This window comes from Poeciliopsis prolifica, unplaced genomic scaffold (genome assembly GCF_027474105.1).
Source record: "Poeciliopsis prolifica strain line A6 unplaced genomic scaffold, Auburn_PproV2 SCAFFOLD009, whole genome shotgun sequence".
In the NCBI taxonomy this organism is placed as follows: Eukaryota; Metazoa; Chordata; class Actinopteri; order Cyprinodontiformes; family Poeciliidae; genus Poeciliopsis; species Poeciliopsis prolifica.
The window spans coordinates 10,616,362-10,643,518 of NW_026562384.1; the positions used below are offsets into that span (position 1 = coordinate 10,616,362).

The window sequence follows — 27,157 nt, forward strand, 5'->3', positions numbered from 1 at the left end:
TTTCTTATTTTCTTTTTTTCTCTGGGGATAAAACAGAAGAACAGCTTTAGGGTTAACCGATTTTAAATAAGAAGATAAAAAACTTATGAAACAAGTGAAAGGGAGAATCTGCAGCAGTAAGTTTACAGCTTTAGATCCTTCACTCTGAAAGTGCAGATGGCAAAAGAAAAACAACAGAGGGCCGACAAAATGATGAAACAAGATTCAAGTTGAGTGTGTGGATGTGTGTAGGTGTGGATGTGTGTCGGTGTGTCGTAGACAAGAAAACAGGAAGTTGATCGTTATACATGTGCATTGGTTTGTGATGGACAGTGTCTTAATGAGTTTTATGTGTGTAACTTTCATATAAGTGGCTCCATCCATCTGTCTGAGGATGAAGTTTATAGATGACGCATGTCTGGTCTCCCCCTGTTCTAGAAGCTGAGAGAATTCCAGCAAAACATAACATCTTTGTCACACAAAAATTTACATTTATAGTGCTCTTCGGGGCATTCATAAATCCAATTACCGATGACGTTACACACAAGATGAAAAGAGAAAACTCAAAGAGCACGGAACACACCAGCAAATAGGATAACATGTAGAGAGATTTTTTTCTTTTTTTATATAATGCTGTAGTTCAGAACATGATGTTGATATTCCCCATCTAAAAACAGTATTCATTCATTATCTAACTAGTAATGAGACTATGTTTGGCATGTAAACACATTAAAATCCCATAGAAAAAGATAGATTCTTTCAGTTGGATAAGAATCCAACTGAAGAATCCCTTCAGTTTTAATTTAATCATTATTTTGTTGTGTGTTATTTTGGCTGCTACTATATGTAATCTTCAAAGCAAGGAGATGGATGGATTTTGTTGTTGTTCAGCTTTATATTTGTATAACACGCTACAGGAAAAGCCCTGAGAACAGAACAGTTTTTTTTTCTGCAGAAATGTATCCATTTCAACAAATCAGGGGGAAACTTGTATTTCAAGGTGGATCGTGGAATTACCCCTCATTATCTGAGTGAATCATAAAACACCCAAACAGACCCTAAATACCATAAAACCCACACAATCAGAATGACCACATACATTTCTAAGGAAGTTGACAAATAAAAATACTTTATATCTCAGATTTGAAACTCTGCAGACTTGAGGATCCTCTCAGGACAAATCTTCATTGGTCATAACTCACAGTGATGTCAACACCCCCCCAAAAACACATAAGATTGGCCTAAACTATTGAATGTTATTCTTGGAGCCAAGTTGTAATAAAATCATAGCGCCATCAGAAGGACTAATAAGTTGGACCAGAGACAGTTTTGCAATGATCTCAACAACTAAATAAAAATAGTCCTTTTACAAAAACTTTATTTCATAAATGGTGTCACATTTTTAATGCTGAAAAATGATCAAACTGTTGTGTTTTTTTCTCGTTGTCTTTATCAGAATTTTAGACTACTCTGTGGTAATTTATTTTATTTCAGACATTTTAACATTTGTAGTGTGATTTGATTCTAGTTTCATTATTGTTTTGTGCTTGTTTCTTAATTTGGTTGGATCAGTCTTGTTCTTGTTTTTCTTAGTTCAGTCCTTTCTTATTGATTCTAGTTTACTATGTTTATTCTTATTTTCTATCTCTCTATTTTAAGCACTTCTTTCTCAGTCACTACTTGCTGGTTACTTCTCTAATTTCTTCTCAATCTCCTCATGTCCCCTGGATGACTTTTGGGTATGAATTATTTTTGTTCTGGTTTGGCTTCCTGTATTTTTGAAAGTTTGCTTTTCTAATTATTTTTCATTAAATCTTAAAAAAATCATGTGCTGCCTCTATCTTCCCACTTTTGGGTTAATTTTAAATAACACTAAATGTGACAACACAAAGTGTATTTTAAAAATCAGCACAATGCGAACATCACTGAACAAACAGCATCAAGAAGCCCAATGAATCCAAAATTAAATTCAAGGATTAAATTGAAAGCAAGTTTATATTCTTGAAAATTTGTATACAAATCATTTGAGAACATGTTTGTGGAGCAGAGTTTGCTCAGTTATTTGAAAACCATCAACAATTAAGACTGAGTGAAGAATAGTATAATTTTTCACACAGCGCTGGGTCAACATTTGATGGAGATAACCCTGGGTTGTTTCAGTTCAACAGGGCTGGGCCTTAACCCAGACCTCTGGATAAGAATAGCTTATCCAGTGTGAAGACTGGGATAAATTGTCCAGTGTTTAAAGTTCAAGTTACCAAATTGGTTGAAATCAAAACTCATCACAAGAGGTTTTATGCCACTAATATTTGGGCAACCATCACCCTAAAACATAACATTAAGCTTCTTTTTTTTTTTCTATGGAGAAATATGCATAATTTCTTTGTTACAATTGTTGCTGGTCTTATCTGTTCAAATGCCACTCAAAAGTCTGTTAAATTCTAGTCCAAACAAACAATTTGTAATCAACAAAATTAATCTTATCACTCATAAACAGCTAGAATTAAAGTTATTACTGATTTATTTCATAGAGGAAGCGAAGTCCCGTGATGACATAGTTAAGCTGTGGTGTTAATCAAAGAATAGCACATTGCCAACTACAACTCCAGAGTCATAATTTTCATAACTCAATTTTTGTCAGTCTAACCCAGATAAGACCTAACAGCATTTCAGTTGTTAAGAAAAGCTGAATTGTTTGGTGTGCACCAAGGCATTTATCAAAGCAACAGACAAAGCCCCATTGTATTCCTAGAGGAGCTGTGGAAATCCACACCTCAAGTGGGAGAAATCTTTGATGGAACACCTATTATTGTTCTACATTTGACCTATGTAGGAGTGAAAAGATGAATGTCATTGTTTGGGATTAACCAGGAGAAGTCCCATTTTCAGTTTGAAATCACAGGGGACAAGGCAAACGTGGAGGAATGTTGCTACGGTGGGAGAAGAAATGGGACTAAATAGAGCTAAAATGGAACCACACAAAACCCTGAGCAAACCTCCCTGACTGTGAAATACTGAGGAATGGTTAAGATTAAAATACAGCCATGTGTTAAATTGGCCCTAGTTAAAGATCTGACCTAAGTCCAATTGAGAATCTTTGTTAGAAAAAATTATATTGTCAGCGATTTCCCATTCACTTTGAATGAGCCTGCACTATTTTGCAAAGAAGAATGTGAAATTCTAATTGCTGTCAAATGTGGAGAAACAGAAAAGCTAAAAACAAATGTACACCATAACTATCAATATTATATTCTAAAAAAGTACATTAACTTTTGTGAGATGACAAAATTTGAAAATATTCAGGAACTATAGATATTTTCAACAAAACCAAACTGTCTTTCTAAGGTCTTTGGAAATGTTTAATAGAACTAAATAACATTAGTTTTTGAACTTTTGAACTGCCTTTAAGAAAACCCAGACGAAAAAAAAACAACAACTAGAAAACACTGAGTCAACACCTTCAATGAGACTTTGGAGAAATTATGGAAGAATGGGTTCAGCAATTAATTCTTCTTGGAGATTTTATTCAGCTGGAAATGCCTTAATAGATAATGCATTCCAATAAGTTTGAAGGGATTTCTTTTGAGTATGTGTTTAAAGAAACTCTGATTAAAAACAAATTGGCCCTACATCTCTTTTCAGATACAAAAACATGTAGTGGATCAGTGAGTTTTATAGTTGTTCTCCATGGAGTCTGAGTATAATTAGCTTTCAAGGCTGTGAGTTCCCTTTGAGAAAAACTTGATAAGGGTTATCTATTTCCTCCCACTCTGAAGCAGCGGTGGACCCACTGCGGTGGTCAGCTACTCGACTTCTAGCTACTCTTGTGGGTAAAAAAAAAAACTAAATCAAGTTGAAAATTCTGTATTGAACTGGGGTGTGCTTACACTTGTGCAAAGTGAGAAAATGTCAAAATGTATCTTTCCTCCTGAAAAAAAAAGATATATTGGTTCTGACTGTTTGTGTTATAGTGATTGTTAAGCAATTTCACTGAGCTGAATCTTAGCAGTTCTTGATAAATCTGCTCAGTATGATTTTGCATAAAAGGAACATATGATGCTCTGTGTTATAAGGGAGATATAATAGTCAGAGTTGAAGGAGAAGCTCAAACACCATAGATTTTTCTCTTTGATGTTTGAGTCTTGTGTTCTTAAATATATGTCTAATTTAAATGCATAACAGGTTCAACATGGTGTGGATTTCCACAGTGATCTGTATGTTAGCGCAGTGGTCTACAGTAAATACTGTCTTTCTAAACACTTTCATTCTGGGAATATCTCAGGACAGATACATGCAATTTCATTTCAATGGTAGTCTAATATTACAACTTTTCCAAACAGTTGCTTTTGGAAAACAGCTTTTTATTCAATATTTTTTATTAGTGAAAAAGTCCACTTTTCTCCACATAGTAAGTCTCTATTTTACTCAAGAGATTTAACGACTCTATAAGTAGCAAACATACTTCTGAGTGTGCCACAGTACTCAGTTTTCTCACATCAATATGTTGTTTCTTCTCATGTAGTGGATGGAAAGGAAGTTTAAAAATATGGACATTGTCTCCAGTCAAATGTTCTCTTCTTATTTTGCTTTTTTCATTCAGAGACAGAAAAAAAGACAGTTCAGCTGGATAGATATTAGTGTCATAGCCTTAGGCTTAGGTTTTGTCCTTTTTCTTAAACTCAAAATTCTAGTTGAATCATAATCTTTTGGTAAAAAGTGTCAGATTATTTCCTGTTAGTCACTGCATACCCTGCATGAGAACAGTATTTACTATATTATTTTTTTTGTCACCAGTAAGGACCCACGCATTTACCCAACTTATGAATTTCCATAAATAAAAATTCCCAAGAAAAAGGAATCAGTTCTATGGTTCTTGTGACAGTTTTCCATATGGTGCAGTTCCAGAGAACATAAATGGTAGTGAATTTCAGAAAGATGCATTTTAAAATAATGGTTTGCTTTGAAAAACAATGAACAGTGATACATTTAAGATTGCTGTGTTTCTTGGCTCTGAGTTATAATTTTAAATACTTTTGAAACTCCTTATTTCCACTGCCGGGAGAACAAGTTTTTCAGATATGCATACAATATCTTGAAGAGCAAAAACAGAAGCTGAGCATGAATCTCACAAATCGATTTATTTGGGACTCAAATACAAAGAAATGCAATAAGGACAGGATTAGTCAGCACTCGACCACAACACTTCGTTTCGATAGCAAAGTAACTCCCTCCTGACAAACACTCTCCTGACTACCTAACTCAAGAAACCTTTGTGACCTTGTGCGTTGCCTCTTCAGTGCTACCCAGGAGGGAGGCTCTGGCTTTTCGGTGCAGTACTGCATTGCAGTGTACCTCCATTCCTTTTAAGTCCTCTCAAACAGTGGGCTGCTGTAAGAAGATAACCTCTGTGTGTCATTGCTGGTTTTTAATACCAAACTCTTCTTCTCTCATGTCCTCTGGGTTGCTGGAATATCAGCTCAAATGCTCAAGGAAATTTAAACCGATCACAACACAAGGTCGCAAAGTTAAAACAGGTTCAGATTTTTTCTGTTGTACTTTTATTCTATGTCATTAGCAAAACTTTTTTATATGTTCATTATAAATTATAAATCTTAGTTTTCATGTCCTTGACCTCTGACTAATTGTCTGCCTTGCTGCGTGTTTTGTCATCATTGTGAGAAAATGACAAACTGAGATTGAACAGACTTTTATGATTGCAAACTTTTCCTGTTTGTTATGGTCTTGTTTACTTTTTTCATCTTCTAGCTTGCATTCAGGTTGTGTTTGAATGTTCTATATCTTTCAGTGTCAGCCAGTGATGAATATGTTTAAGTTGAACTTTGTGTGAGAAATGCTTGTCTTCCAGCAATTTTAAGTGCAATTTGTTGAATCTTTTTGTTTAGCTGCTAAGAGGAAGTATACAGAATGATTGGAGTTTTTTTTTTTTTTTTTACAACTTTAAAATGTGTGGTAAATTCCAGCACCATAGACAGCGCTGAGGAAAAGTTTTGCCTACAGTGTGAGCTGTATTACATTAAAAATGACATTTCTGCTGCCCAATTCAGAAACATAAAGACAGTCAAGATCCCAAAAGCTCTATTTAAAATTTGCTTTGGTTAATGACCTTTGACTCTTTTCTCGTTTGTATGTTTTTGACTTGTGAACAGAAATCAACCTAAGATCCAATTATTATTATTATTATTTTTTTATAAATGAGGGATTTCTAGACAACTTCTGATTTTGCTATTTTTTGGAGCCATTATAATTTACAACTTATGTTGAGGATGACCAAGTGCAACAGGACGGAGGCAGATGTGGGGAAAATTATTTAGTAAATATCCAAACACTTTCTAGAACACTAGAAAATACTGGAGGCACAAAAGGGCAGAACAGGGATTGACTCCAGCAGATAATAATAACATAGGTGAGAACACACATACACACACATAATACAAACATAGATGGAACCCATTGTTGCTTTTGTCAGTTTCAATTTTTCTCTATGAGTGCCAACTATTTTGTCAACTTGCATATTTCAGGTGAAAAAAAACTGAACTTCCAATAGAATAACTAAAGAAAAGCTAATAATTACCTAATGTTTCTGCAACCATTGTATGCATCTTTGTGTTGTGTGTTCAGGAATTTAAATATTGTTTGCTTGTTAACCAGCAAAATGTCATCTAATTAATATCCAGAAACAGTTACAGGAACTCCTTCAAACCTGTCATATATTTCAGAGAACTTTCCAAAACTGTCTCTCGCACAGCTGAACAAATCAGTCATTCCTTCTGAATCCTGACTGCCAATTAAAAAGACTTTTCTCCCCTTCCTGTCGATCAGTCCGTTGCTTAGACAGCCAGTCAAAACTGTAGTGATTTGACGTAAGATTGGAAGGCCATTTAAAAAAAAAAGCAAAGCACACAGTTTGTTTATTAATTTTAGCAAAATAAAAAGTTAAATAATCATAGATATACATTCTCCCTGACTTCAAACTGTAAGAGAGGCAGCATACATAAATGAATGTCTCAATATTATGAGAAGCAGTCAGAAAAGATGATAGGTCCCATATATTAATTGGCCAAAACAAGAACCATAGATGGTTACAAATTGTCCTACTTATTGATCATTGACTCTTTTTTTAATTTATTATTATTGTTATTATTTAAAAAGGCCTTTTAGGCACTGGTATCTTTTATTGAACAACACATTGTTCACATGGTGTGCATGCTCCACTGAGCCACCCAGCACACCATGCCTAATCATTCTTAAAAAAGAAAATATTTTCAGACCAAAATAGAACATTGTTTCTTGAAGCCATCATCTAAGATATCAGTTTTTGTCATTACACACCTGTTTTTGTTTGGTCACACACATCTGAGCTTCAGGTCATCCATTAAGATGACCTCAGTGTGACAAAAATTTGTCAACCAGTTCAGGAATAAGATCAGCGCATGTGCTAAAACATGTGGAAAATTGGATGGAGCTAATCCAGTAATCGCTTTCTGGATATGTCACGTTTTCCCCTGTGAAGTCCTTGTCATCAGAAAAACAAGCCCAGGGGGGACATCAAGTGTCATGGTGTGTTCTCTTCTCATTTGGGTACAATTAAATTTAAACGGTGTATAAATAAACAGCCAACAGGGTAAACTGAAGAACTGTCACATTTTCTCACAGAATGACTCGTGACATGATAAAACAGCCTGGAATTTAAAGACAAAGTAAATAGAAAAGTATTGTTTGTCTTTTTTTTTTTGTTGTAATAAGTTGTAATTCCTTGGCAGAAATGGGTGGAAGATATTTCCATAAAAATCTTTTTTTTTTTTTTTTGGTAGCAGTTATTTTTATGGCCAAACTTCTGTTCTCAGTCATCAACTATCAAAGCATCAATGCTTTGATCATCACAAATGAATAATACCAAAATAGTCAGTGAAGAAACTATTTGGCCATGCACAAAAGGACTAGTGTAAAATCTGAAGGTATTTAATCAAAGTCTCCTGGTTAGATCTCAGGAAAAAAATGATGTGATACAATTAGCTATTTGTAAAATTACTGCATTTAATTTGGAGAGCAGCTTTGAAAAACAATCTTCCACCCATTTTCACTGAAGCATATTCATTCCTTGGTAGTTTCTTTTCCCCCCCTTTTTTTTTTGCTGAATATGAATAAAACTATAGATCCTTGAATTACAGAGTTCAGTTTTATTCACACTCTCAATAACTTGCTTAAACTGGAACTTGATGACTGTTGTTTCTATTGATTGTTGAGGGTTGAGAACAGTTTCTCCCTGAGGTTACTCAATGTTGTTTAAGTTACAAAAGAGATTTATAACATGATTTCTGAAACACTGATTACAGAAATCAATACTTTCATTGACGTTAAAAGCCCCAGGTCAAGGAGCTTCAGTATCAGCTATTGGACAGGCAATGATAATTATAAGAAGACAAACATTACACTGACAGAAAGGACTAGACAAAGAAACAGGTGGGAAGCAGCAACATGTAGAATAACACGTATTAGAACGTGATATTCTAAGAAATATCACGTTTCTTAATGTATGTATGTGTGACTAGAAGTGGAGGTTATAGTATTTTATAGAAGAGTTGGATTAAGATTACACCCATCAAGCTCTAGGATCAAAGATACAGACAAAAAATAAATAAAAAATGGAGCGTGGGAGAAATGCTGACTGAATTGATTTTTCTAACATTGTTGACTGGCAAAAACCTCAACTAATGTTCAAGTTATCAGGATATGAGGAGAAAGAACACCAGACTAAGCGAGAGCTTAAGAGCCGATCTGTTATGCAAGATGACTTTCCTGTGTGCTGGCCAGATTTGAAGGGAGTGATAAACTCTTCTAGGGGCACTGATTTCAATCTTCTGTATTTTCTTTATCACACACAGCAAAATAAGTTTCTGCACGTGAACAAACAAAAGCACAAAGTGTGAAATCTAATCCCTATCTCCTGTGGCCACCTGTAAAGACGCCTTTCTCTTGTCTTTGGCACTTTCTGAGGGGAAACAAATGATTCCCGAGAGAAGAGAGATGAGAGAAAAACTGAAAGAACGGGAAAAAAATGAAACACAGCCAGGGGTGGCATGTTGGAAGCTTATCAGCAACTACTAGCTTCAAAACAACACAAGGGGCTCTGAACATACACAGGGTGGTATAATACATAAGCCAGGGAATGGTAGTGAGTAAAACCAATGGTAAAATAAGGAAAAGCAACTCTGTAACTGGGATGGAGAACAGATAATCTAAAGACTTCACCTGTATAAGTTTGTTTATATATTTTGTGGTTATGTGGATTGTCTTTTGCATTTTCAAGCATCTGTCATGACATTTTGTGTTGAAAAATAAACTTGAAATGCTCAAATTTATCATGTAATATACTATTTTATATATCTCAAATACCACCCCCTTTTACGCATTTCATTGGTTGTTGCAATCAAGGGAGCCATTGGCATAATTTTTTTTCATACACTATAACATATATCAAATATAGCAGGCAAGCTATCATACCTTCTTTATTTCTCACATCACACTTTACTGACACTAATCTTCTCATTTCAGCCTGATTACATATAATTAGAAGCTCTTTAACACACATTACAAACATACTGTGTTGTCTTTAGAAGGCGTGAGAGGCTGTGTAATGAATAATGTATTCTGCATCTCAGATTGTAAATCATAGCAACTCTTCACACTCAGGCTGTGCATAGATCAGGCATATTTGTTTACAATTCATTATGATTTGAGCCACATTTTACTAGTATGTCCAACATTACTGTGTCAAAAATAATTGTTTAATTGTGTATTTTTCCACTGAGTATTTGAAAAATCAGTCATAAACATCTATCTATCTATCTATCTATCTATCTATCTATCTATCTATCTATCTATCTATCTATCTATCTATCTATCTATCTATCTATCTATCTATCTATCTATCTATCTATCTATCTATCTATCTATCTATCTATCTATCTATCTATCTATCTATCTATCTATCTATCTATCTATCTATCTATCTATCTATCTATCTATCTATCTATCTATCTATCTATCTATCTATCTATCTATCTATCTATCTATCTATCTATCTATCCTATCTATCTATCTATCTATCTATCTATCTATCTATCTATCTATCTATCTATCTATCTATCTATCTATCTATCTATCTATCTATCTATCTATCTATCTATCTATCTATCTATCTATCTATCTATCTATCTATCTATCTATCTATCTATCTATCTATCTATCTATCTATCTATCTATCTATCTATCTAGAGCATATATGCACTACATGCAAAATGCATATCTCAATGAACAACTGATGAATTGATAATAAATGTATCCCTTTTAAATCCAAATCAATCTTAAAGTTTGTCGATATGCACACAGGGACACAACTATACTGTAAACAAACTTGAATCATAAGAAAAACACTCTTGATTAAAGTGGTACCTAAAAACAGGTTTGAAATACATCCCATCTCATCATGGACTGTAATCCAATTATCAATTTATTCTGCAGAGCTTACATTTTCTGATGAACAAAGATGCAGTGAATTAATCAAGTTAGTAAAATATTTTTTCACAAAGCTTTACTAGAATGGACAACAACATTAAATGAAAATAACACTGCCTTTCTTTCTTGTTTGATGTGAAGAGGTGAATAATATTGCCCACCGACCGAATGAAATGGGCAAAAGGTGTTTGTGTGCATCTGCTCTTGTGCTACTTCTCTCTGTGTCCACACTTTCTGGCTCGTTAACGTGCACATTTTAACACTCAAATATGTATAAATGCAACACATTCAAGCAATGGCAATACACCACTAACACTGACATTCATGTTCCATTGTAGTTTTTTTAATTTAATCTTTTAATAAATGTTTCCATTATGCACCTTTACTCGTGCCGTGGTCTCCTGTTTTTGTTATGGCCATCAGCCACTTGTAACAGTGTACTATTACTTACCACACTACAGCATTTAGACTAGTTTTAAATTCTAATTTATGTTCATTATTCAGTGCCTGTTCTCCTTAACAGGAATTGAAAAACACAAATGTCAGTGCATATTAATCAGTAGCAGTAAATAGAACAGCTGTGATGACTCAGGGGTGTCGGATTATTAACCCAACAGATATTAAGATTTAGCTGCTAATTAATACAAACTTGACAATTTCATAGAAGTTGAAAGTAGTTTCATTTTCATATTCCAGTTAAACATGCGTTGGTCATTTAACTACTTTGTTCTTTTTACTGCAGCTTTGAGCCACTTAAACATGTAGCAGAAACCGTAAGACTTCATATTTAGAAAATATGTAATGTCTTATAAATGTGTATGATTCTGTATGGACTCTTGAATGCACCTTGGTACACAAGAGATGGTTAAGCATAGAAAAGCAAAATATGGAAAGCTGTTCATATGCTGCCTTCACTGCTTTGAAGAAACATAATTACTCCAGTTTCTTTGTCCCTCCAGACCAGTCTGTATAATGGATTAATTAATATGTGACTTTATTTGGAATATTTAATATGTTTACTTATTTATGCTTATCTTAGAGGCCTTCCAGAGGCATATTGTAGACAATCGTTGATATATTTCAATAGTTAAAGAAGTGTTTTATTTAAAAATTAAACTTAAAACAACTTTATAAAATGTCATCACAATCCGGGATTAGATTGTTTTCTTGTTTTCAGTTAAAAATTATTCTTAAGAAGCTTCAACCATGTCAGTTCAATTCAGGAGAAGATGAAACCTCTTAGATCTATTCCTGCAGCCGTGCTTATTGACTCTGTCACACCACAGTACAGCTGAGATCCACGACATGCAGCTCTCACTCATCAATGGGCTCCATTGTGTCCCTACCTGTAAACAAAAACAGGTCCTGGCCAGAAGCAATGTCCAGAGAGCCAGCCAATCTCCTCTGCAACCTATGAGGCCAAACCCTGCAGATGTCAGTGGAAAACAGAATTCACCTGTTTTCATCTCTGCTCTGCTGTTAACATGTTGGGTTCCACTGATTGTATTTTTTTCTGCTGCAGGAAGGGAACAGCAAATCATGCCAATCAGTCGTCTGCATCTGGCGATCAAACAAACTGTCTTTTCATTGCTTCAGGCTGCTATATGTTCCCTTTCTACTGCAGTGTGAGATCTCCACCTTTCAGATGTTCAGCCAACTTCACTAGCAGGTCTAGGAAACAGCTTATAGGCCACTTCCAGGCACACCCACAACTCCACAGGTGACCGTTATCAAGCAACAATTTGTCCAGGTCAAAATATCCACAGTGGACTATAAGTAATTTAAAACTATGATGTTTTATTGCGCATGCAGTAAAAACAACATTTAAATAAAAATCATGCACATGAAATTAAAACAGTTAAACAAATACCTGCATAATTATACTATCAGAATTAACACATATAACAACTGTGTGACTATTAACATGCCCTGCATGTGCTTTGAGTGACAGAAAATTAACACCCTAAAAATAAAAATCTCCATCATGAAACAGAGGGGTAATGGGATACTTTTTACAGGAAGCTGGTCACAGTAGATGGGAAGGTGTATGATGCAAAATCTTGTAAGAGAACCTGTACAATGTTGCAAAAGACTTGAATGTGGCTAAATTCAATTGAGAATCTGTATAAAAATATGGAAATTTACACTCTGCATGCAATTTGAGTGAGGATTAACTTCTTGGCAAATGCAAATGTCTGGTTTAAACAAGCTCCAGCATGGTACTTTTGATACCATACATTTCAGGATAATAAGAGTAGGCAGCTCTGTCTGTAAGAAAACCACCAGTTGTACCACAGCTTGAGAATATAAGACCAACCTGGAAAACATGCTTGGACCTCGAGCCTTATGACAAATAATTATATAAAATTCCAAAAGCAACAGCACATAGTACAAGACATTTATACAAAATTTTTAGACTTATCTTTATTTTCTTCAATATCGTCCAAACAGTGAATGTTAAACTATTAATAATTATTCTTGCACCCAAAAATATGTATTTGTATATTTTATATACTACATATGTAAATATTTGATTAGAATCACATTAGAATATTCACATTTTCAAACAAACATAGAAACAGTGATAATATTTGAAAACATGGTTTGCTAATAATATTAAACAAAAATCATTGATTAGTTTCTTTTGAAAATTTCAACATAATCCAGTAATACTTGTAAAAGAAAATCTAAGGCATAAATTTCAGTTCTCAGAAGTTTGAAGACTTAAAGGAGGAGAAATTCTGTTGAGGATAAAATAATATTAATTAATTACCAATTATGCCACATTTCCTTACACCCAAATTAGATGTGTTGCTGTACAATAGAACAAATGTAATTTGAACAGAATTGGCACATTTTAAAGCTGTGATTTCTCTTACATCAATTCCATATTCTGCCATTCCAGATCATTATCTTCCTGAAACAAAGGGATAGATGAAATGATGCTGGCTAACTCACCCAGGACTTGCTCCAGGTTGTGTGCTGCCTCCCTGACTGATTTGACAAATTTCATGATCTCAGATTTGGTTTTAGTTGGTGGAGAAGCCGCCTCCTCTGCCACACGGCCACTTTCACCGTTGTCAGACTCTTGCATCAGTGAGTTTGACAACAGTGTTGCCTGATCAGAGACTGACACTGAGTCTCCAGTTTCAGACTCGGAAGCAGAAGGAGGTTCAATTCGCTTCTCTGCTTCCCTGGCTTCCTTGATGTGCTGAATCTCTTTTGCATCCATAGCGATGAAGAAAATATCCACAGCTACAAACAAACCAGAGAGCACACCTGTTGCCACTTCTGCCACGCGCACTGCCCTTGATGTTTGTGCAGCAAGCTGGCCAATGTTAGCCACTCTAACCAACCGGACCAGTTCAGCAATGCCACCAAGCCCTTTTCCAGCCCTCATGCCAATCCTCCTCAAGTTGTCCTCTGTAAATTTGTTATCTGTGCCAGGTGTTTGTGGAAACTGGCTGCTGATGGCCTGCAGACTACTGTTAATCTCCAAGAGCCACGTTACCACTGCACTAATTTTCTGTTCTATTTCTTTAATGATATTGCGAACTGCTTTACGATCAGAAGACTGGTTGATCATATTTGTGATATTTGAGGCACCAGCAGTGACCCCACCAACAGCACCCACCCCCACACCAACTCCAGTGACAATAAGTGAGGCTCCTAAAGTGAAGGGTGCCAGAACAAGCCCCACTATGGACGTAATTCCTCCCACGGCTCCAATCACTCCTCCTGTCAGGCTGCCGATGGTAGCACCTTCATGAACTCGCTCCAGACCATCTGCCAGAGCTCTCAGCCTCTCCAGCTTCTTCATCTGAAGATCCTCCACAGTTGTTTGACACTAAAATAACAAGTAAAAAACAAGCACAGCTAGTTTCTGAAACCACACAAAAAGAAAGAAAAGAAAGCACACCTAAGATGAGAGCAACTTGCTGATGACGCTGCCCTCTATGCACTACCTCACACCCCATGCGTCTCTTTTCTAACACACCTGGATCAAATGGACTGCTTGTTACCAGGCCTCAGCAGAGTCTAGATGCAGAGATGTTTCTGAACATGTTTCTGAACTTCACTTGGGCACCCCTAGACTACACTGCAATAATGGGAAAAATGGAAATATCATACCTTAGTTCTAAGACACCTGATAATGATAGGGCGCTGCAGGATCTCACTGGCTGTTGGTCTTTCTTCAGGCTCTTTTTTCAGAAGGTCACTCAAGAGATCACAAAGCTCAAATGAAAAATGGCTTGGAAGAGACGGGTAATGACCACTAATTATCTTGGGCATGAGCTTGATTGTAGTCTCTGCAAAGAACTGAAAAGCAAAAATTCAATACTAGGCAAGGTTTTACAACTTTCAACATAAAATTGTTTTTTTTTTGTCACTGCATAAAATGTATCCACTAGTAAAAATAAAAAAAAAAATACAAAAAATCCATTTCATGCTGACTTTCACTCAAAACTAGGCAGACATTGTTTTGTTTACATATTTCAAGTCAGTGTTATTAACTTACTGCTTTCTGTTTTGTGCAGAGCTCATAGAGTATGCATCCCAGTGACCAGATGTCACTAAAAAATACAAGACAAACATGAGAAAAAAAAATTCAAAATATTTAATATCATAAATCTACTGTTGAGGTGACTACACATCTGACTTTGTGTTTATAACATATGAGTGGAGATTGTGCAATATGTTCTGTTTTTCTTCTGATTGGTTTATTAAAACAAAAAAAACTATAATTATTTAATGCAGATTATTTATGTATTTATATGAAAATAGGATGAGCCAATTTTACATCAATTTAATTCAATGGTGGAGAAATGGCATTTTCTTTTATGTTTTCAAGTTAACTCAAACTAAACACATATTACCAATAGCAAATGGGATTGCTGCAAATGATAGCTGTGGCCACAATGTAGTATCTTACCAGCACTAGTGTGTGATTGTAGTATGAAGCGCTTTGACGTTCTCTGAACTTAATAAAGTGCTTTACAAGTACAGATCATTTTACCATTTACCATAACGGACCAAACTCCCAAAGTTTCATAAGATGATTATCCTTATTTTTTTTTTATATCCAGTTGTGTTAGTGACATATTTCTGATCTATATAATGTACTTTTCAGCTTCTATTTCTTGTAGTAACAGGCCTATTTGAATGAAATTAGCCAACAACTCTTATAGCCTGAACAAAAGAAATGCATAATCTACAACAAGGTATATTAAGGGAAAATTATCAAATGCCTATAAAAACCTACAAGCCAAAATGGTTATTTAATATATTTTTAAAAATGAACAAAAACGTGATGTGACTATTTGCAAACTTTATAAAACACCAAAATGCAACCTTAACAAATTTAATATTGCTGTAAAAAAAACGTACCTTTTTGCATCATATGTTCCCCCCGTGAAGACTTCAGGAGCTAGGTAATTTATTGCTGGATTTGAGTTTGTGGCAGATTGGCCTTTTGAACTAAGAGAAAAACATATAAAATACAGAATTCACATTTAAAATTTCTTCTTTGAAAACAAGCTGACAAAAAAACTACAAATTCCTATTTCGCAGTGCAACATGTCATTAGTATTTTGTGACTCCATAGAGGTAGAATAAACATGAACAGTCGGATGTTCAATGAAAACATCCAAGGATTGCTACAATTATTGTAAAACCAGAGGTAGGTGTTGGCAGATTGTAGATTATGAGAATAATATTACCTGTCATTAATATTTCCAAATCCACCCAAACGCACCAGTCCAAACTCTGACAACAATATGTTCTATAGAAAACAGAAAAAGTCAAAGAAGGGTAAACATTTTGAGTATTTCAAAAGATTATGTTCAATGTCTTGTCATTCCATTACAACATCATTATATTGAGAATATAAGATAACTTGTGAGGTATTCTTTTAATATTAAAATGCAAAATTAAAATGCAGGCTTTGTGTAATAGCCTTTGGCTGTGTAATATGTGAGGTACCTTTGGAATCAAATCTTTGTGAAGCAAATGCGCCTCATGAATGGCTTTGAGAGCCATGCAGATCTCAACTATCCAGCTTAGTACCTAAGAAACAGACAGCAAATAAAAAAGGCACGGATTCCCTTTTTATTGGCATCAAAAATCTGAATTGTGTCAGAATATCAATAAAAGGTGTCTTAAAATGTATTTAGTGTACCTCGGGCTCTTGAGGCAACTCTTCTGGATTCTTTCCAACAACATCAGCAAGACTCCCACCCTGGCACTCCTTCATTATTATGTAGTAGATGTTTTGATTTTCATCTTTATGACACACACAAGTATTTTTAGTTTAGCTATTTTTCATAATCAAGGATGCCACACTAAGTTGTTGTATAGCTTCTTTCTTTAAAATCTTGCTGGGTAATAGCAAGATGGATTAGTTAGTATCCAAGAAATGTTAAACTATGAAAAAGTCATATTCTGCTGTATTGTGAGCTCTGATTGTAAAATCTTTGCAAAAAACATTCCTTAGTCTTCTGTACAAGGCTGTACGGTCAAATGTGTACAAAATACAAACCAATCTGTGGAATTATATATTTTCAAAGAAAATAAAGTTGAAGTAGCAAGAACCTTGACAATTTAACAGAAAATGATGTCATTCACAAAGCCTGTTTTGAGTTATAGGTTTTTCGTTTTTGAAATGTTTTAAGTCTAAGACAGACAAAAAGCTTGCAGAGCTCATGTAAATATACATTTTTGAATGTCATATAGTTTCCTCTAAGAATTTACTATATCTATCCCTCCATATACCCTCTTGTTCTTGCCCTTTTGCTGGTGCCATTCTCTTGCAGTCATTTAGTGAGAGATGGGGTACACCCTGGACAGTTTGACAATTCATCACAAGAAAACACACCATCATCCAGGACAAACAACCATGCAGACACACACAGCCATACACAAGGGCAGTGTAGAGAGTTTAGCCAACCTAACAGTCGTGTTTCGACTGTGTGAGAAAGCCGATGAACCCGCAGAGAATCAACTCATGCATATAGTTGAAAATTATATCCCATAACCATGAACCTATTTGCAATTTGTGGCTGTCTTGCTACTTTTTCATATTTCAACATTTGTAACAAAAAAAAAAAAAGATATAATGTTCATCAAAATATGGTTTAAACATATAAAACAACATACCTTTCAACGAATTTCTTATATTTATAAGATGAGGGTGGTTTGTTTGCCGAAGAACATCAATCTCTGACATTAGTGCAGCAAGAGCTTGTCTGGTAAGCTGCAAGGCAAAGCATGGTTCCAAGATAGTGATTTGATCTAACAATATTCTCCATCCATCAAATGAAAATATATAGTCATATGAATTACATCATGCATTTTGATGAGGCTTGTTGGTCAGATTAAAAAAAAACTTTTGAAACTATGACGGTTTAAGTAAATAATAAATATTCTTTACATCTAGCCAGCATTTCTACATGAAACAAGTTTTCCTTCATTTATGTTCTGATGTAATATTCTTATCTTAAATGTTGTGTTTTAGCTATATGCAAACAGATAGTTAACAGATATAATGACTCAACTGTTCAATTGAATTAGAAGTGAAATTTATTGCATCAACCATCAAGCAGCTTCAAATTATGTTTAATCTGCAGCTTCCTTCCATCGAATAATTTATTACTTAATTTAGTGTTGAAGTCTTACCTCTGTCAGATGAATCGTCTTTATAAAATATGTGTCGTCATCTTTAGTTGCAGTGATGCCACTTTCCGTTTCTTTTACTAACACGTAGCCTTCCTGTGCCAGTTTACTTTGTTCCTTCCCCATCTTTGTTAACTACTGGTGACTAAAGTTGAAAAAAACAAGCAAGACAAGATTATTGTCAGGATTTTGGGTTCTGGTTTTGGGTTTTGTTGATTACATCAGTCATGTTTCTGTTTGACTCTCGTTTAGTCCTTTCTTAGATTTTCTAGTTTAGCATGTTTATTTTTTGTGTCTAATTATTCCTTGTGTTTCTAGTTTAATTATGTTTCTTATGTCTATTTATTCTTTAGTGTCATTAATTTCCTAGAGTCTTGTGTACGCTCCCTCGCCCTCTGTGCGACTCGTAAGAAAACACAGGAAGCCACTGGAAGGTTTCATCAGACCATACTGTTCTTGTGTTTTTTTTTTACAGAACTGGACAGTAACCAAGAGAAGTTGTGTAGCTCTAACATATAAACTGGGGTGTTCACCTGGTAGCTCCATTTTACAAAACTGTTTGAGAAACTCTTGTGTTGCTCAGTAACTTGAATGCTTTGTTGGGACACAAAGATGAAGCTAATACTTTCCTTTTCTTCTTTGTTTTCTTTGGTAGACGATTAATCTGTTTGGCACATATCAACAGAGAAACAGGAACAACTGGAACCTGATGTGGGTGTCCAGTTACAATTTTGCATACCTTCATCCTTCTTTCATGCTTCTATGAAAACTAAATCAGACTTTGGATATACATTTGTAAGTTTCCCATTTTTCTACTTTAGGTACCAATAGGGATGACATGAGCAAAGCTCAAATCTTTAAAGTAGGTCAGGTAGTCATATCTTTATGGAGGAAGTGTAATGGCTTTTAATAGGAGTCCATAAAGCTACTTCCTGGATGTTATCACTGGTTCTCTCTCTCTGAACCTGCCTGACTATAGCTAAAGTTTTTTTGTTTGTTTTGCATCTTTATTTCTTACAGCACATACTTTTAAAGTCATCCATAGATTATTTCACCACTAAAATGTACTAAAACCTAGATTCATTTTATTGTTTTGTTTAAATAAACTATCGGAGCATGTTAAACTTTGTCTGTACTTGTTTTGATACCTTTTGCACAACTGAAGTTGTGTAACATGAACTTCAGTTTGTTTTGGCAGTTTCATGAGAACAACTAAAATGCGGAGCACTTTATAAAGTTTACACTTCAAAAGTTTCCTTCTCCAACCAACCAACCACTAAGACTGTAATTACGTCTGTTCTTGATCAGAATTATAATCAGCTGGATTTGATCAAACAAAACAAGATACAGGCGGCAGAAATCTTTTTCAACTAAATCAAAGCAAACTCAAAAAGTAGACTTTGTGTTGCATAATTTGTAGGAACACCACCAATTTTCATCTTTCCATCAAACAATTTTAGTTATTTCTTACCTGACGAACGTTATCCACTGACACTGAAAATAACTGTTGCAAATGTTCTTGTGTTCACTCCCTTTCTCTTTCTCTCTCTCGCTCACTTTCTCTCTTGCATTGTGTTCTTTGCAGCAGTTTTTAAAATCACTTTCACTTTCTCTTTACCTCTACATCAGGGCTTTGCATATCTTTGCATGTTGTCTGTGTGAATATGTCTCTCTTTCATAATTAAAGTTAGGGTTATTTGCATTAGTACAACATTCTCCAAGTAGTCAAGTTGCCTTTTTCTACTTTTTATTCATAAACATTTTGAACAATATGCAGCATACTTGGAAATAGTTGGAGAATGTGAAAATAGCTCAAATAAAGCTATTGACTACTGTAAGGAAGTAAATCCTTTGTTAGATTTTATAATTTACCAAACGATCACCACACTTGCATTAGGCATGCGTGTTCTGGAAATATGTTCAAATAAACAAATTGTTTAACTGGCTGACAGAAGCTGTCTGCAAAAGTTTGCCACAAACCAGCAGAGGTATCTAATCTTCTGTCAAAAAAAAAAAAAAAACAGCAACAAAAAGACAATATGGATGTTTGTTTACATATAGATCGAAAACAAAAATATAAATATAAAAATAAAAACAAATGCTGCTTTAATTGATTTTTCAAATTTTATTTGTTACATAAATCTATATGTAATTTATATACTCTCTCTCCAGCAATTAACTTAAATAAACATCATGACAACAGATTTAATACAGACAGCTTGCCAGATATAATGAGCACATGCATGACTTTATTCAAGGGTTTTGTATAAAAGCTCAGCTTATAAACATGGGGCTCTGGCTCAGTGCTTCTAACAACGTAATTTGGTGTGTGCGTGTGTGTGTGCGTGTGTGTATGTGTGAGTGTGTGTGTGTGTGCGTGTGTGTGTGTGTGTGTGTGTGTGTGTGTGTGTGTGTGTGTGTGTGTGTGTGTGTGTTCTGTAATGCAAATGCCAGGAAGCAAATCTCAGGTTAATGACTTTTTTCTCAACCACCAAAATGTCTGTAGAAGAACACTTTCTTTCTTTCTTTCTTTTTTCTTTTTTTCCTGTCATAACAGGAGTCATTATATCAGGGTGACAGCCATTTTGTCATTATGACAAGCATCACACCAAATAATGTAATGAGACGTGAAGGGAGAACAGCAATATTTGGCACAAATGTTTGCAAGTCAAACAGTATCAATCACATTTTGTTTCTCCCGTCTGTCCTTGCGTTGTTGTTTTTTTGTTTTGTTTTTTTTGCTGTAGCATCTCCCAGTCATAAATCCTAGTATGACATCAAACTCTCAAACCAGATAAAATAATAAAGTATCCAGAGTGAAAGCGTAGACAACATTTCACCACTTATGATCAAGCAGGGTTAGCGTAAATGAAGGGTGCATGTGGGGATTAGTCTAAAACGGTTTTCCAGAACCAGCAAGCAATATGTAAGTTGTCAAGTTTATTTGCATCACACATTTCTTCAACAAGGCAGTTTGAAGTGCAAACCAAAAAACATTACATGACACTGGTAAAATGATGCAAAGTTGAAATTATGTTGAGAATTATTGTATGTTCACTTATTAATATTATAAACAAAAGGGGTTTTAGCATTGATTTTAACAAACCGTTTCAGCATGTTTGCAGTATTCAAGAAGTGTTTTCCAGATTAGAGGAACAGAAACACTGAATGCTCTTCTCCATGTTTGATTATGGTTTTCAAACTAACAGAAGTATTAAAAAAGTCTAATCTATGAGCTGCAGAGAGGCCGTGTAAGAACTTTAGGGCGAGGGTCGACTTTTCTAGTTTTCTTGAAAACGCAAGAAGCATGGCACTGCAGCTGTTGGACTTTTTAGGCAGGCATATGAAGGAACTGTTGCAGCAATCAAATTAACTTAAGACAATTGCAGGTAGAAAGTAAGACATTTTTCAAAATGATGTCACTTTTGTATTTTCAAGCACACTACTACACATGTAAAACAAAGAAAACAGAAAGAGAAAGCAACACATATTTTTGCAAGCAACGCATTTCTAAATGAATCAATACGATACACACATATGAGTAACGATGTGTTTGAAGGACTAAATGCAGTAGGAGTTTTGGCTGTCAACTTTGCCTTGCGAAAATCTATGTCTACAAGCATTTTACTACAATGGCCGGCTGCCAAAGTGATGGAGGAGTTGAGAAAAATCAAAGACCACATCAATTTGAGTTTTCAGCGTGCTCTGAGTATCGACCATCTGTAACCCTCTTCTCCTTAACGGTCATGGTTTTATCTGAAAGACAAGGTTGTGTCCCTGAAAAGGACAGATTGACTGCAGGACTCAGTCAGATATAAACAACCAACTGAATCTGTTGAATACCAAGAAACAGATTTTACACAAAGAAATAACAAAACATCATCACCCAGTCTGAAAAGGCCCACTGAATGAATAAGTAGTTAATTCATTCCCTTGCTGTGAAAATTTGATTAAATCTTATAGCAACAATAATAACACAGATGTTCTATCTGTTGTATTATATAATCTTTGGCACTTCCATTCCAGGAGTCAGTGTGTGAAGTTTTATTTACTTAAAGATTGACTATGAGGCATGCAATTGGTTTAAGTGCATGCCAGTGCCAAAGACTGCAAGTGTGGGCTGATCAAAAAAGATTATTTTTTTACAGATGAATTGAAAATACAGTGAAACAGAAATACATCTTTGATAAACTTTTGTTTTGATGAGCTTCCTTATCAAAAATATTTTAATAAGGAAGCTAGCAAATATGAAAACTATACAGAAACATACTCAAACAAATGGCTGAGAACAGTGTGTATTTCCATTGACAGTGATGCTAACAAAACTGCTGAGCTAAGAAGTAACAGTTTGAACGAAAATACTGCTTTCTGTTTTTTTTTACATGTAACTCAGCAATGAAACTGCAGCATAGATATCCTCTCCAAAACATTAAAGTGTAACAGTTTAAAACTCCCCAGTCTTTTCAGATACCTATTTGTTTTCTCGAGTTTATAGATCTTTACCTGTGGCCATTACTGGGCAGAAATGTTTTGCTTAGAATCTGCTTCTTCTATGTGTTTTTTGTGTTTTGCAAATATTGGGTTGTAGTCAATATTTAGCCAAATTGTAGCTATTACAAAAATTTCTGGGGCAAGGCATATGCTGCCAGTGTTTACTTAATGGGCCATCTGTCAAATGGTTATCAACTTCATTAACATTTGGCAAGGGCGTGCGTAAGAACAGCATATGTAGAAGTAGTGGGAACAATAATTGCTTTAATTAAACCTTGGCTTCCAAGAAGAAAAGTCATAATCCTGCTTTCCTAGACTGAAAAAACATATTTCAATATATTTATTATTTATTTATTTTTGCTCACCAGCCTGAACAGTGATATTGCTTCATGAAGCTGAACTATTTTACTGTACTCTTTAGGAATTAAAGGACATTATAAAAGATAATTCACTTGTATTAAAATGTACACAGAGAAAACTGTGCTGTGGATTTCCACAATATTTGACTCAGATCTTTATTCACAGCAAGTTTAGTAACTTCAAAAAATATTAGACCAATTAGAAAAAAAATTATGCATGAAGCCAGTCAATGAACATTTACTAGTTATTTAAATTACTAATTAAGTTTAACATGAAAGAATATAAAAAAAATATACATGATTAATAACTGAGTTGTATAAATGCAGCATCCTGATGGCTTTACAGACCACTTATTTATACTCAAAGCTGTTTTACCTATTTTCTTATTTAAAGTCATTAGTATTCTCCAAACATTCATGATATTTGCCATATTTACATACACCTGTGTGATCAGTGTTTTGAAAATCTGCCAAATTTCACAGAACCTTCCTGCTTTAAAGCTCTAGTGCGCTGTACGGTAAATGAACCCAAATCTCTTGCTTTTTTTCACCTGCAATGCCTTTGCATGTCATTTGTAAGAAAATACTCATTTGCCTATTTACATATTGTCCCATGTGGATTTTTTTTCAAACTCAAAATTGGATTTGTACACAAACTGAAGATGATATTTCCCATAGGTAGAGTTTTACTTCGTCTTAATGGTTTGTGGCATGTATTTGTCGTTCCCTGCGCTCGTGTTTTGCATCAGCAGAGCAAAATGTTACACTTTGAATGTCTAAGAAACTAACAGATGCATAATTTGGTGATGCAAACACTCATATATGTTATTATAAGGATCAAATGCAAAGCACTGTACAATTGCCACGCATATTAATTAATGTGCAGACAGTGAAGCAATGAGAAATTCCAGTAGATGTGTATAGACGCAAAGAGATATTTGGATTACCCAAACAGTAGACACAATCACGGTATGTGACATAGACAGTTTCTGCTGCGCAGCAAACAAGTAACTTCCTAAACAGATTATAATCAATGCATTCTGAGTAGAAATATGTCACACAGCTTGAAGTATAGACAGAATCTCCATGTTCTCCTTGTACTGGTGTATATTTCATTCAGAAGCTAACTCCGCAAACTAAAAATGTTGGTACAAATTATAAGATAATAGTCTAACTAATAATAATTACATTATGACCATTGACAGGTATAGTGGACAATATTTATAATCTTCATCATAGCATATGTTTATATATATTTGACAGCAAGTGATTTTTGTTTTCTTAAAGTTGATGGGCTGAAAAAGCTAGAACATTTTAGGATTTAATTTAGCTAAACATTGGCCACATTTTGAATGTGCATCTCAGTCACTGCAACTTTTGCCCATCACCTATGCAGCAAACGGATGAACACCCATGATGCACTGGTGCATGCACAATGCAATGGAGTTCAGCCTGTTGAGCAACTTTAGCTCAAATTGCAGATGTCAATGCTGCTTCTGACAAAAAGATACCACAATACACAATGTGTCACAATGTATTGTGCGTGGCTTTACAGAGTGGCAGACCAAACCGTGTCCCCATGCTGACCTCTATTGCCAACATTCTGCATTTTAATGTCAAATCCAGACCAATGGAAGAAGGTGGCCTGTCCTGACGAATGGTGTTTCCTTTTGCACAAAATGGGTATCTGAATGTGTGTGCATTGTTTTCATGGAAAACACATGGCACCACAAAGGAGTCTGATATTTTGGGGTTTGGGGGAGGCTTGATGAAGATGAAGTTTGCTTGGTGGGCTGGACAAAAACTCAAAGACAAACATGTGCATCAGAACAACAGGAAGAGGGTAAACAACTGGCAAAGTCAGTGAAGCAATCGCTCCCTGGATCTGCCCCAATTCTTAGCTAGAGCTTGGAAGAAATGTAATAGTTGTTGCTGGTCATAGTTTAAAATACTATGTTTAACATTTTATAACAGAATCAACATCTAACATTATAGTGGCTAAAATACTAGTTTCACACTAGTCTGTGCTGCTTTACTCTTGTTTTAAATTGCCCCCTTTACATTTTCTTCCACCGAGTCTTTCATTTTTTTTACAGCTCTTTCACCTGCTTCCTGTCTATCTTATTTTCAGCCTGTGAGGTTCTATACAGCTGTGTCTGCTTAAATTGGTCATAATCTTCTTTCATCCTTCAAGGGTAGGCATTGTGGTTTCTTGAACTTCTACCTGTGAATGAATCTATATTTGTTTGTGTGTGGTTCAATAATATCGAGAAACCTTTGTGTTGTTTTATTTCACAAATCAATATTGAAACACCCGCCCGAGCAAGCACAACTAGTGCAAACACAACTAGTGCTTGCTCTGAGCAGAGTGCCGAATCAACAGAGTGGGGGATTGTCACATCTAAAAAGTGTATGTGACTTCATTTACTTTGTGTCACAACGATGAACAACATTGAGCTCATGTTGCTGCTTATCATCATTAAAGCTACTGAGTTACGGCTGCAATTGGAAGATAGAGGGCAGCATGCTGAACGAAGAGTACAAACTGTGGAAGACTGTAACAGATCATCCAAAAGTATAATGCTGAAGAGGCCAGGGCAAGATGACATGAATGCTAAGCAAATATACCCATTCCTAAGGCCAATGAAATAATCAGTTGCTTACTTCAAGTCGGCCAGGCCAGGTCCCAAGTTTGAACCCCTGGACAGGAAAGGACAACACGGGCCGGATCCTGCGTTACGAGAAGGTTTAACCTGTCTGTGTTTATGTGTGTTTTATTTTACAGAATTGTTGATCTTCTGTACATCTGTTCTCTTTTGCTTTTATGCTGTTTATCTCTTATGGGGCCATAGAAGTAGAGCAATAAACAATCTGCTTGTGTGTGCATCTATGGGTTGCTGACTCTGCTTCCTCAGGACTCTTTGAAAGAATATCTGGGACTTTCGTTCTGTGTGTATGTGCCTTTATGCAGCACACATTGCTTTGGTCATTTGAGAATAACTGTTGAAAGAAACTCTGAGACAACTACTTTAATTTTAACTTCTGAAACATCAGATAGACACACACACACTCGCACACACACATACAAAATGTCAAACAAATCCTAGCTGTGCCTGACTTATGAATCTCTTCATTAGTGAAAATCCAAAAGAGAAATCAAGGGTTCTGATTGGATTGCTGAATATTTTATTGGAATCCCCTCACCATGCAACAAGCATGAGCCAGTAATTAAAGCTGTAAATCAAAATGCAATTTCTATGAACCTTTCTGTCCTTTCCCCTGAGTTCTGCACTTATGTTCTCTCTGTTTCACTCACTTTTAAAGAGTTTCCTTCAGAAATGCAATTATTTGGCAAGTGTAGTTCCTCACAATGAACAGCACTTATCCCTTATCCAAAACCTTGGTATAAGGTATTGCTTGAATTTTACCTAAAATTCTAGATCAAATTCTCTTTAGCATTCTGTTTCCGAATTATAAGTAACAATCATGAATCATAGGTAGTTCTCTTTAACAGGTGCAGCAACTCTCACAGTAGAAGTTAATATATTACCTTTTACAATTGTCTAAGGCAAGGTAGGCTGTAAATTTCAGCAGTGCTGAACAAATTGTTTCAAATATTCATCTTAAGGCAGTCTTGCTGAGGCTTGATTTAGTCATGCAATGTTTGTATTTCTGAACAAATACTCAAAAGGAACTAGAACCCAAGGGGGAAAGACTACCACAGATCTAAGAGCATATTTCTAAATTCACAAATAACAGAGCACAAGAAAAAAAGCACTAAGAACCTAGAGACAAAGGAATGAACCGATACGGCAACATGTTTATGTTGATATTCTACAGAGAAATTATCTGTATGTAGCCAAAAATTTTGATGGTCTTTTTCCCTGATTAAATCAGATACTGTAGCAAAAGATATATTCTGTCACATTATGCATTCAGTGGAAACAGCTTATGTTGTGATTTTTCTTCCCTTTAAGATGTGTAAATATGTTTACTTATCAGAGAAAACTGCACTTGTGAAAAAGGACAAAAGGTTTCTTATTTTGATCATGTATAGGAGCAAGCAATATTGTTCTGCACACAAAGATCTCTTACAGTCATGTCATGCCATTTTCCTATAG

At 35.2% G+C, this 27,157-nt stretch overlaps 1 protein-coding gene across 2 annotated transcripts in view; it reads right to left on the reverse strand.

Moving 5' to 3' along the window:
* Positions 1 to 12,292: 12,292 nt before the first annotated feature.
* LOC129362789 (probable serine/threonine-protein kinase iksA) overlaps positions 12,293 to 27,157 on the reverse strand; it is a 103,591-nt gene continuing 88,726 nt past the window's right edge. The window contains exons 1-10 of one of the 2 annotated variants that reach the window (XM_055034520.1): positions 19,658 to 19,747; positions 18,190 to 18,331; positions 17,671 to 17,767; positions 16,694 to 16,797; positions 16,498 to 16,581; positions 16,236 to 16,297; positions 15,904 to 15,993; positions 15,035 to 15,089; positions 14,647 to 14,835; positions 12,293 to 14,362 (exon numbers count right to left, since the gene is read on the reverse strand). In XM_055034520.1, coding sequence (XP_054890495.1) covers positions 13,391 to 14,362; positions 14,647 to 14,835; positions 15,035 to 15,089; positions 15,904 to 15,993; positions 16,236 to 16,297; positions 16,498 to 16,581; positions 16,694 to 16,797; positions 17,671 to 17,767; positions 18,190 to 18,312 — 1,776 coding nt within the window. In that variant the 5' untranslated portion in view covers positions 18,313 to 18,331; positions 19,658 to 19,747 and the 3' untranslated portion in view covers positions 12,293 to 13,390. Of the gene's footprint in view, positions 14,363 to 14,646; positions 14,836 to 15,034; positions 15,090 to 15,903; positions 15,994 to 16,235; positions 16,298 to 16,497; positions 16,582 to 16,693; positions 16,798 to 17,670; positions 17,768 to 18,189; positions 18,332 to 19,657; positions 19,748 to 27,157 lie in introns of those variants that run through there. The other variant, XM_055034521.1, reaches the window with a different exon arrangement.